The sequence below is a fragment of the Mytilus californianus genome, unplaced genomic scaffold (genome assembly GCF_021869535.1).
Source record: "Mytilus californianus isolate M0D057914Y unplaced genomic scaffold, xbMytCali1.0.p SCAF_11, whole genome shotgun sequence".
Lineage (NCBI taxonomy): Eukaryota > Metazoa > Mollusca > Bivalvia > Mytilida > Mytilidae > Mytilus > Mytilus californianus.
The window spans coordinates 32858848-32872120 of record NW_026262593.1 but is presented as its reverse complement, the minus strand read 5'-3'; the positions used below and the strand labels follow the sequence as shown (position 1 = coordinate 32872120).

The 13273-nt window shown below is 33.2% G+C and overlaps 1 protein-coding gene across 3 annotated transcripts in view; it reads left to right on the top strand.

Moving 5' to 3' along the window:
- LOC127719913 (uncharacterized) overlaps positions 1 to 13273 on the top strand; it is a 74175-nt gene that overhangs the window by 13887 nt on the left and 47015 nt on the right. For all 3 annotated transcript variants that reach the window (XM_052226281.1, XM_052226279.1, XM_052226280.1), the window contains exons 4-6: positions 72 to 236; positions 1323 to 1475; positions 5622 to 5694. In XM_052226281.1, the coding sequence (XP_052082241.1) occupies positions 72 to 236; positions 1323 to 1475; positions 5622 to 5694 (391 nt within the window). The remainder of the gene's footprint in view (positions 1 to 71; positions 237 to 1322; positions 1476 to 5621; positions 5695 to 13273) is intronic.

The window sequence follows — 13273 nt, the reverse complement described above, 5'->3', positions numbered from 1 at the left end:
TTGATAAATTCCTGAAATATTTTGTTTCCTGTCTGTTTATTAGAAATTTTAGCTTATAAATGTATTTTCAGATTTTATATTTGTACCCTGTACACTTGGTGATGGTAGAAAGGACACATGTGTTGAATGTCCATTAGATAGGCCAATCTCAGTAGAGAAATTTGATTCAGCATTTTTTTCTGAACCACCTGATAATATTTGTAAAGATCCAGATGAAATATGTGTATGTACTGAAGGTATGTATCAAAACATGTAGATGTTATTTAATGAAGAACCAACTGATTTGACTTGGACTTTGTTTAACATTATAGAAGTTTAATATCTTCACAGACAGTGATAAATGTTTTAGACAAAACTTCTTTAAGTAATTCAGTTCTCTAGACTATACATGGATATCCATCATGTCCATGCAGTTTGATTATACCGAAAAATAAGTTAATTTGACAAACCAGGAGTTAGAAATAAAGTAGTGAGTCACAGTGAAGGTTTAATTGCAGAAATTAGAATATCAACTTTGTTTGATAACTTCATCTACATTACTTTCTTACATAATAGCAAATGTAATAATATTGGCCAATCTTAATATGATTATTGGTAGGTTACTGTGGCATATTTTGATGGACCAGTCTAATAGATGAGACCTGGCTATTTTAGTAGAATTATAAAAAAAAATATAAAATCAATATCATCTTAATTTTATCAATATTTAATTTGAACAAATGTAATTTCAGGAAAATTAAAAGTACATATTATACGCATTTAACCCTAATATTTATTTCTGAGTTCTCTCTGCATGTTAAGTCACTAATTGTATTGAGGAAAGAATTTTTTGTGTGTGTAAAAATATACTGTGTCAGTATCAGTGAATCTCATATTCTCTATGGCATAGCAGCTTCAATATATTGAGGAAATTTTAAGTAGAATTTTCAAGCAAGCACTTAATTGGACAATTCAAATTTTGATGGTCACTAACTTGAAGTTTGTCAAAAAAAGATAACTGAAAACCTTGCAACAAAACTCACATGCTAAGAAAAATAAATGTTATAACATTGTTTTATGCTGTACATGTTAAAGTGAATAAATACTTTGAAGGATTTGAAAGCTAAAATATACAATACATTTTTTGTTCCTTTTGTTATATTTTTTATAAGTACCAAAAAAGAGAAGATTTTTCAGAGATGTTTTAATTTGCAACATGATTTGAAATTGCATTTAAGATTTATGAATCTCACATTAGGAACGGTAGTCAGGGATTCATACTATTAAATGCAAACATTTAGTTATGTATACCGGAATATATATTCTTTTAAACCAATTTTCAGAAGCCAAACTTATGAATCCAAAAGAATGTTTAAATAACCTAAATCCAGAATGTCAGTGTGATGTATCGAGAGGTTACATTGGTAGTGATCCAAAGCTGTGTAAATTGTCGGAAAACCCTTGCTCTTCAACTGGATTTGAACTTGTATTGAATGGTAAGATACATAACTCAAAATTCTATTTATCTCTTCTTTCTGATCATACTTAAATGGATGTTAAATGGCTGTTTAATGTCCAGTGGAAAACAAAATGCATATTCATGACGAGAACATATTAATGCGACATGAGCATGAACCCTACTTTGTAGTTGACTGAGACGCTGAGCAAGAGTTTTAACAGGCCAGGTCACAAGGTAAAACACTGCAGGAAAGAATGTCACCCTAAATAGACTCATTATTCTGACTTTGAGCAGACCAGTCATTGCTCTTGCTCCGTAATGCCGCATACTTAGAGGAGAGGCAGAAAATACCAATTTTACAGTCTTTGGGTTAAAACCCACAATCTCCCACATTCGAGGCGAACACACTACTAAGAGACAAAAGAGACTAATATTGATCATATTTAGAAAAAAGCATATATAATTACATAATAATTGCTCTTAAAAAAGCTTTTTAATGGGTTTGATGAACACTTACAAGAACATTTTAAAAAAGGCACAGGTTTGTGCCATTGGAAAATCAGTAAAACGTTAAAATTTCAAATTATTTAAAAAATGTTAAAGGGAGAGAAAAATGATAAATTACAAATATGCTGAAAATTTGATGATCAAACTACAAATTTTGTACAGATTTTTTTTGCTCTAAGTGTTAACAAGTAAACTGACTCAATACTATAAATATCTGGCACAGATCAAAGAGTTATGATTGTTCAGATTAACATAACATGCGGCATGACTAGGCAAACTATAGATGAATTTATTGTTTAAAATAGTCTTCTTCAAACATATTGTAGTACATATTTGTCTGAAATTCACATTGACTTATTATATATACATTTATATATTGCAATTTTATTTTTGGGTCTCCCACAAAGAAATCTGTGTAAAGCAAACTTTGGCCAACTCTAGATCTTTTCCAATGCTGTCTTCATCTTCTGAATGTTAAAATTTCTGATTTAGTTTCAGAATAGGTATTTTTAATGTTATTATGCTGTTGTGTCAGAATGCTTTCATAGTTTTCTTGCAAATATTTTTTTTTTAACAAAACATAGCACTTTTAAGAATTATCTGTATACTAATTGCATTACATCCAGGTGGGTTGCAATGTAGTATATGTATTTCACCTGTTGAAAGTAGTAGGAGATGTTATATATGCATTCATAATTCACAGATTAAGACTTTTGTAAATTTCTGTTTATAGCTAAATCTCATTTTTGTCTCGCCTTGACAGAGTCAAAAAGCGAGACATAGGTATGCTGTTTCCGGCGACGGCGGCGGCGGCGACAGCGGTGTCAACAATGTATTAGTTTGTGATTAGGTCTAGTTCATGAGGAACCACTAGTGGTAGGTCAATGATATTTGGTATGCAGTTGTATTAGCATTGGCACATCTCATTACCATGGAGATTATTTGGCCCCGCCCCCTCAGTCAAGGTCTATTGACTTTGAAACTTTTCATAGGTTACATGTATTAGTTTGTGATTAGGTCAATTTATGGGGAACCACTAGTGGTAGATCAATGATATTTGATATGCAGTTGTATAAGCATTGGCATATCTCATTTCCATGGAGATTATTTGGCTCCACCCCCTTAGTCATGGTCTATAGACTTTGAAAATTTTGCTAAGTTAGCATGTATTAGTTTGTGATTAGGTCAGTTCAAGGGGAACCATTAGTGATAGGCCAATGTTAATTGGTGTTCAGTTGTATAAGCATTAGCACATCTCATTTCCATTGAGAATATTTGGCCCCGCCCCCTCTGTCATGGTCTACTGACTTTGAAACTTTTGCTTAGTTTACATGTATTGGTTTGTGATTAGATCAGTTTAAGATGAACTGCTAATGTTAAGTCAATGATATTTGATATGCAAATGTATTGGCATTTGCAAGTTTTGTTTCCATGGAAATTATATAGCCCCATCCCTGATCATGGTTCATTGACTTAAACTTTTACACGCTTACAAGTTAATGTTTGTGTTTAGGTTTGTTTAAAGGGAACGACTTATGATAAGTCAATGGTATTTGGTATGCAGTTGTATTAGCATTGGCACATATCATTCCATGGAGTTTGTTTAGCCATGTACCTTCAGTCATGGTTCATCGACTTTGAATATTTGCATAACTTACATGTTAAAGTATTGCTATTTTAATTTCAACATTTGCATTATCAAAATTACAAGAAGGCGAGACATATCTCTGTGATAACAGTTTATTTAATCATATGTAATTTGAAGCAAGTTATTAGTCCCCTACCGACGAAGTCGAAGGGGACTTAAGGTTTGCACTCCGTCCGTCTGTCTGTCCATCTGTCAGTCCAGCAAATCAGTTTTCCAGACTTTTTTTCTTCGTGGTTGAAGATATTGATTTGATATTTGGTTTGTTGTTTTATCATGACAAGTTACAGGTCAAGTTCAATTTTCACGATTTTAGCTTTTCACTTTGTTTAGCCCTTTCCCTAGAATTATACTTATTAATTAGAAGATTTATGTTCAAAGGGAAATAACTCATTTTTTAAACAAATTTTAAAAGACAAAATGACATTTTGGATGTTTTTCCATTTCTTTGGTAAATTGTTTGAAGAATTTAGTGGTAGGTTTGTATTTCATTCTTAAAGATATTGATTTGATAATTAGTATATAGTTTTATCATGACAAGTCACAGATCAAGTTGAAATTTTGTTCCGGTCTGATGACTTTGTGCAGAGTTATGGTCGTTGGACATTGAAAATTCACTTAAATAATCAGTTTTCAACAGTTTTTTTCATCATGCTTGAAGATTTTGACTTGATATTTTTATGTAGTTTACACCATGACAAGTTATAGATCAAGTTAGAATTCCATTACAATGATCTGTCCCCTCAGTCATGATCTATTGACTTTGAAACCTTTGCGTGGTAGGCCAATGTTAATTAGGGCCCAGCCTAGTGGCTGGTTGCCCTATAGTGATCAGTCTGTCCGTCTGTAACAAATTGTGTCCGTTCTATATCTAGAGAACTGTTATAATTTCATACTTTATACTTGACATGTATATTAACCAACACCAGAGGGTGTGTCATAATGTCAAGTATAACTTCCTAGGACAAGGTTAAATGTCAGCGGGGCCCACAGAGATGGCTCTCATCTCAATGATGTCTAGTTGGTATGGAGTTGTATAAGCATTGGCACATCTCATTTCCATGGAGAATATGTGGCCTCGCCCCCTCAGTCATGGTCTATTGACTTTGAAACTTTTGCTTAGTTTACATTTATTACTTTGTGATAAGATCAGTTTAAGATGAACTTCTAATGTTAAGTCAATGATATTTGGTAATGTTAAGTCAATGATATTTGGTATGCAAATTTATTGGGATTTGCAAGTCTGGTTTCCATAGAGATTATATAGCCCAACCCCCTCATCATGGTTCAACGACTTTGAAACTTTTACATAGTTTACAGGTTAATAATGTTTATGTTTAGGTTTGTTTAAAGGGAACGACTTATGATTAGTCAATGGTATTTGGTATGCAGTTGTATTAGCATTGGCACATCTCATTTCCATGGAGATTGTTTAGCCATGTACCTTTAGTCATGTTAGTCAAGGTTCATTGACTACGAATATTTGCATACATGTTAAAGTATTGCTATTTTAATTTCAACATTTGCATTATCAAAATTACAAAAAGGCGAGACATATCTCTGTGTTAACAGTTTATTGATGTTATGATCATTTCTCAAAGTCAATTTTATTCTAATCAATTCCTGTGAAGTGTGTTATGTTTTTTTCAAATCAATATCTAATTAAGCATCTAACGAATTTTTGATTCATACCTAAAAATGATCAAACAAGGTTGTTATTTGTAGGAAAAGAAAGTTAGAAAAAATATTATAAAATATCACAGATATTTGTTGTTTATTGAGATGCATTTAATCTTTAATTATGATATTATATGACCAATAGTTTTAGTGGCCATAGACCTATGAAAGCTTTTGAAGCCCAACAACAAAAAAGGCTGAAATATAGCATTTTAAGAATAATAATTTTAAATGTCAAGTGAATATCTTAATATATTAGCATTGAGAATTTCAGCAGAGCAAATTTGCAGACCCTTTACAATCTTTTTCCTTATCCTTAAATGAAATATTTAAATCGTAAAAAACTTATTTTAGGTAGCTGTTTAAAGTGTTCAGATGATAAGTACAAAGACCAGATTGGATATGGGAAATGTGAACAACAGCCCAAGTAAGTAAACATTTGGTTTTCGTATGTCAGAGATGCTTTGTTTGTATGTCATATAAAGAGACTTTGTGAAATATCTAATTACAACCCAAATGGGCCAAAACTAGAGTTTGGTGAAAATTTACAAAATCATCTTGATTTCAACCAAGTATAGGCCTAGGAAACAAAGAGTGCAGGCTTTGACAACCTAAATATTTAAGTCAGTTATGTAAAATGTTATAACAAACATTATATTAAAACATCTTTTTTGTTGACGCATGCTGTGTTTCCACTCCAAAAAATCTGCCTAAATTTACCCATTTTCATTGATTTTTGGTTGAAAATCAAAACATTTGTTTTGTCATAAAAAGAAGGGTAATATGTAAATTTTTTGAACTAGTCATTGTTTTACCTATGTATCATTGTGATATTGGTCAATAAATCCTTATTTGAATTTAAAGCTAGAAATGGGGATCATTTTGAGGCCTAATAGAATTTACTCTTTTTTCAATGACATTTTTGATTTCATTGATTTAAAAAAAATTGTACCATAGGAGAGTTTAACTTTTTAGAATAGAATTTACTCCTTTTTCAATTATATTTTTCGATTTCATTGCAGGGGTTAAAAAATTTTGTTACAAGTAACTAGCCCAGGATTTATTTGCAGCAGGATTTTACTAGCCCTGTTGGAAGAACTGCTAGTCCATCAAAACTGACCTGCTAGCCCGAGAATGCCTTACAAATCAGAGTTTGCTGCATAATTACAAAGTGGGTGTCCCTTGTTCTGAAGGCAGCATTATACACTGTATTTAATAATTTTTGTTGACCTGCTTTTTATTCTGTTGGTAAACAAACATGACAAACAGTGGTGCTTATCCTAACTTAGTTCTTCCCCCATACACAGACTTTTTATTGGCGTGCTCGGGAAAATAATGGCAATATTCTCTTTTTTTTCATCAGCAACACGGCCGACCTTGCCCAGGGGAATCTTTCTTTCCGGGATACTATATATTCCACTTTTTCCGGTCGTATTTGGCATTTTTGGGTGATGAATTGTCAGTCTCATTACCCCTCAGTTTCATCTACAGTTTTTCGTTTTAAAACTGACGAAGTTCCTGAGGTGCCCGTACTAAAATGTTTAGAAATATTTGGTTGCATGGATTACATCAACAGTACGCACTGTATTGCCCCACCCCTTGTACTGTTGTACTGAGAAATCGATACTTAAAGTACGAGAATTGGGATCAATACATGAAACCGGGCCCCCAGAGTTATTTGTTCTATTTTTAAAATATGTATAACAGGATCTGTACAAACCAGTTCAAATTCTTGGAATCTCGGATGACGTAATTGAATCTGATTGGCTAAGATAGAATAGTGATGAAGGGATTTTCCACTTTCTATTTTGGAAACGCCAAGAATTTTTTGTTACTAGTCCGTCTGGCATATTGGGTTAAAACATTTGATTGCCCGAGGCGTAAATGCTCAAGTCCCGGACGTCGGGTTAGTGGATTTTTTAACCCCTGCATTGATTTAAAAAAAAAATAGCACCATAGGAGAATTTTACTTATTATTTTTTTAAGTCCATAACAATTTCACAGTTTGTGTCATTGTCATCTTTATTATTTTTAACAATTTGAAAACTTGATCAGATATATAATCTAATCTCTTAGATTGATCATTCAGATCTGGATTACAAAAATGGTTGGTATGGATTTTTATAATTATTTGCACAATAGATTTAGATTAAATGACCAAAAGTAACATTCAAAATATGTTGAAAATTATAAAATTACTTGAAATCACTAGTTTGACACTTTGAAAGTCAGAAACATGCACATGAGTCACCTTTTATGTACTGTCTAATTGTCTAAACTTTATATCTCAGTAGTGCATTCACTCTGCATGTAAACCCATGTATTTGGTTGTCACAACATGTAATTAATCCCGCCACATTCTTTATATGCCTGTCACAAGTCAGGCTCTGTAGTTTAGTGGCTGTTGTTGGTTCATATCTGTTATATTTGTTTTTATGCCCCCGCCGAAGCGGAGGGGGCATAAAGTTTTACCCTTGTCCGTCTGTCCGTACGTACAAACATACGTCCGTACGTCCCAAAATTGGTTTCTGTTCTCTAACTTTAGTTTGCCTCAACCATGTCAACCAAATGTTATCAAACTTATATACAATGCTTATTACCACAAAACACAGATCAAGTTTGAATATTGGTGGCGTCACTTTAACCGTTCTAGAGTTATGCCCCTTGTCCATGATTATAGTTAAATCAACTACAATCAATGCTTTATACAATGCAATGTTTAATTTTGCCTTCCACTGATAAAACACAGATCAAGTTGAATTTGGGTAGTGTCAGTTTAAACATTATTGAGTTATGCCCCTTTATAAATCGAAAAATTGCAAAATTTTGAGTTTCCGTTCTGTAACTTAAGTTTGCCCCAACCTAAAATGAAACCTATACACAATATTTATTACCACAAAACTAAGATCAAGTACAAATTTTGGTAGCGTCACTTTTATTGTTCTTGAGTTATGTCCCTTTATAATGTTGTATACATGCGCGGGGGCATCATCTGTGTCCATGGGGACACATTCTCCATTTATTTGTAAATTGTTTTGTTATAGATAGGCAGGTAGTTTTCTCGTTTTAATTTTTTCCCATTTTTCATGTTGAGGCCTTTTATAGCCGACTATACGGTATGGTTTTTATAAACCGCAAACAATTTTGCGGTTGTATATTGGTATCACGTCGTCGTCATCGTCGTCCGAAGACATTTGGTTTCCAGACAATAACTTTAGTAAATGTAAAGAAATCTATGAAATTTAAACACAAGGTTTATAACCACAAAAGGAGGATTTGGATTGATTTTGGGGGTTATAGTCCTAACAGTTTAGGAATTAGGGGCCAAAAAGGGGCCCAAATAAGCGTTTTTCTAGTTTCCAGACAATAACTTGTTGAACGGTTTATGGATCTCTCTGAAATTATACCACAAGTTTCCATACCACAAAGGGATGGTTAGGATTGGCTTTGGGGGGGGGGGGTTATGGCTCAAAACTTTTAGGAATTAGGGGCAAAAAGGGGGGAAAACAAGGGTTTCCTGGTTAATGGAAAATTGAAAAAAAGTACAATGTTATGTTTGGATATCCTCCTTTACACTGCTTTTAAATTATGTATAAAGAAATGTATTGTCTTGAGGTGATTAGCTGTCAATTTATTTTTAGAAGTTACTATTTGAAAATGCTGATTAAGGAATATTTATTATATTAATTTTAGCCATGATTATGTATTTCATTTTCTATTTTAAGCCTTTTATGATATATTTAAATGGGTAATTATGGTTGCAAACTCCATTGGAAATTTGAATTGAGATTATGACCATATCTTGAGGCAAAGAATTTTTTTTTTTTGGAAAAGGGGGGGGGGGGGGAATTGGGGGGAGGGGGGAGAAAAAAGAAATTGTGAGGGGGGACTTTTTTTTTCTCATTTCAGATTTCAGAAATTAAAAAAATTGAATATAAATCCAAATCATATAACCAATTCTAAGTTCTTTGACTACAGGTATTATGTTTCAGAAACCTATTATGTGTCAAATATTAAATTACAATCCAAATTCAGACCCGTATCAAACTAATATTGTGTCCATTTTTGCCCCAACTGTTCAGGGTTGGACCTCTGCGGTCGTAACCAGCAGTGCTCGGCGAAGCAATTTATTAATGTTTGGGGTAACACTACGAATTCAACCAATCAGATTTGGACCATATGTAAATATGAGTTTTTATAAGACCGCAAAAATTAAAAATTTTTTGGTCGTATATTGGTATGACGTTGGCGTCGTCGTCGTCGTCGTCGTCGTCTGGCGTCGTCCGGCGTCGTCCGAAGACACATTGGTTTTCGCACTCTAACTTTAGTTTAAGTGAATGGATCTCCATGAAATTTCACCATAAGGTTCAATACCACGAAAGGAAGGTTGGGATTGATTTTGGGGGTTATGGTACCAACAGTTAAGGAATTAGGGGCCAAAATTAAGCATTTTTGTAACTTTCAGACAATAACTTGTGTGTAAGTGTATGGATCTCTCTGACATTGTACCACAAGGTTCCATATCACAAAGGGAAGGCTGTAATTGATTTTGGGGGTAATTTCCTCAAAATTTTAGGAATTAGGGGCCAAAAAAGGGGCAAAAAACAAGCATTTTTCTAGTTTTATGACAATAACTTGTGTGTAAGTGTTTGGATATTTCTGAAATTGTACTACAAGGTTCCATATCACAAAGGGAAAGCTGGAATTGAGTTTGGGGGTAATTGCCTGAAACTTTTAGGAATTGGGGGCCAAAAAGGGGCCAAAAATAAGCATTTTTCTAGTTTCCAGACAATAACTTGTGTTCAAGTGTATGGATCTCTCTGAAATTGTACTGCAAGGTACCATACCACAAAGGGAAGGCTGGGATTGAGTTTGGGGGTGATGAATCATAAGGGGGTTCAAAAAATTTGGGGGGGGGGATTTTTTTTTTTTTCTTTTTCTTTTTTTCCTTTTTTTTTCTTTTAAAATTTTCCATTTTAAGTTGGTTATTTCTGATTTATATTTAAAAGCAAATAATAATGATATGGTAGGAGATACACACCAAACAGGATGTGTAAATTATTATATAATAAGTATTGTGCAATAGCAAGAAATTTTCAATTGCACAGTATTGCACAATAGCAAGAAATCTTCAATTGCACAGTATTGCGCAATAGCAAGAAATCTTCAATTGCACAGTATTGCGCAATAGCAAGAAATATCCAATAGCACAATATTGCGCAATAGCAAGAAATTGTCAATTGTACAGTATTGCGCAATAGCAAGAAATATTCAATTGCACAGTATTGTGCAAAAGAAGATACTTCGTATAAATTGCTTATTTCTTGATCAATTTCAATGGGGTTTTATTCTTGAATTCTTGGGGTTCTTTAATATGCTGAATCTAACCGTGTATTTAGATTTTTAATTTTGGGTCCCGTTTTTTAAATTGGTCTACATTAAGGTCCAAAGGGTCCAAAATTAAACTTAGTTTGATTTTAACAAAAATTGAATTCTTGGGGTTCTTTGATATGCTGAATCTAAACATGTGTTTAGATTTTTGATTATGGGCCCAGTTTTCAAGTTGGTCCAAGTTGGGTCCTAAATTAAACTTTGTTTGATTTCAACAAAAATTGAATATATGGGGTTCTTTGATATGCTGAATCTAAACATGTATTTAGATTTTAGATTTTTGGCCCAGTTTTCAAGTTGGTCCAAATTGGGGTCCAAAATTAAACTTTGTTTGATTTCAACAAAAATTGAATATATGGGGTTCTTTGATATGCTGAATCTTACCATGTATTTAGATTTTTTATTTGTGGGCCCGCTATCAAATTGGTTCATATTGAGGTCAAAAGGGTCCAAAATTAAACTTTGTTTGATTTCATCAAAAATTGAATTATTGGGGTTCTTTGATATGCCAAATCTAACCGTGTATTTAGATTTTTAATTTTGGGTCCTGTTTTTTAAATTGGTCTACATTAAGGTCCAAAGGGTCCAAAATTAAACTTAGTTTGATTTTAACTAAAATTGAATTTTTGGGGTTCTTTGATATGCTGAATCTAAACATGTGTTTAGATTTTTGATTATGGGACCAGTTTTCAAGTTGGTCCAAGTTGGGGTCCAAAATTAAACTTTGTTTGATTTCAACAAAAATTGAATATATGGGGTTCTTTGATATGCTGAATCTAAACATGTATTTAGATTTTAGATTTTTGGCCCCGTTTTCAAGTTGGTCCAAATTGGGGTCCAAAATTAAACTTTGTTTGATTTCAACAAAAATTGAATATATGGGGTTCTTTGATATGCTGAATCTTACCATGTATTTAGATTTTTTATTTGTGGGCCCGCTATCAAATTGGTTCATATTGAGGTCAAAAGGGTCCAAAACTAAACTTTGTTTGATTTCATCAAAAATTTAATTATTGGGGTTCTTTGATATGCCAAATCTAACCGTGATTTTAGATTTTTAATTTTGGGTCCTGTTTTTTAAATTTGTCTACATTAAGGTCCAAAGGGTCCAAAATTAAACTTAGTTTGATTTTAACAAAATTTGAATTCTTCGGATACTTTGATATGCTGAATCTAAACATGTGTTTAGATTTTTGATTATGGGACCAGTTTTCAAGTTTGTCCAAGTTGGGGTCCAAAATTAAACTTTGTTTGATTTCAACAAAAATTGAATATATGGGGTTCTTTGATATGCTGAATCTAACCATGTATTTTGATTTTGGACATTGGACCATAATAGGTAAATTAAAAAAATTGAAGTTCTTAGACCACATTCTTTCTGTGTCAGAAACCTATGCTGTGTCAAATATTTAATCACAATCCAAATTCAGAGCTGTATCAAGCTTGAATGTTGTGTCCATACTTGCCCCAACTGTTCAGGGTTCGACCTCTGCGGTCGTATCAAGCTGCGCCCAGCGAAGCATTTTATTTTATTTATTTTAAAATATAGGTATTTTGTGATTATTCCGAGTCGAGTCTTATAATGAAGGTATGATATTATGCTGGTACATTGCATTGCTAACATGAATTACAAACTGAGATTTTCTTACACTTCAATTTCTGCGTTGTCTGACAGCGTTCAGCTTATGCAATACATGGATTAATTTTGCATCTTGCATCATCGTTTTCTGTATTCTTCTTGTAAATCTGCAAATGTTTGAAAATGGTTTAATGACAGTATTTTTACCAAATTTGAACAAATCCTTCTACTGGACGAGATGTTGTACACCTGCTATTTTAGTTTTTGATCTGAGTGATTTTGAGGGATTTCTCACTTCAAAACATCACCTTAACCATTTCTGTTTATATTATTTGGGGACAGCAGATGGGACTTTCTTGGCTTTAAGACTCACTTGCTTTTTAGATGAAAGTAATTTTTATACGACCGCAAAAAAAATTTTGTGGTCGTATATTGGTATGACGTTGGTGTCGTCGGCGTCGTCCAAAGACACATTGGTTTTCGCACTCTAACTTTAGTTTAAGTCAATGGATCTCTATGAAATTTTACCACAAGGTTCAATACCACAAAAGGAAGGTTGGGATTGATTTTGGGGGTTATGGTACCAACAGTAAAGGAATTAGGGGCCAAAAATAAGCATTTTTGTAACTTCCAGACATAACTTGTGTTTAAGTGTATGGATCTCTCTGACATTGTACCACAATGTTCCATATCACAAAAGGAATGCTGAGATTGAATTTTGGGGTAATTGACTCAAAATTTTAGGAATTAGGGGCAAAAAAAGGGGCAAAAAACAAGCATTTTTCTAGTTTCATGACAATAACTTGTGTGTAAGTGTATGGATCTTTCTGAAATTGTACTACAAGGTTCCATATCACAAAGGGAAAGCTGGAATTGAGTTTGGGGGTAATTGCCGATACGTTTAGGAATTGGGGGCCAAAAATAAGCATTTTTCTAGTTTCCAGACAATAACTTGTGTTCAAGTGTATGGATCTCTCTGAAATTGTACTGTAAGGTACCATACCACAAAGGGAAGGCTGGGATTGATGATGGGGGT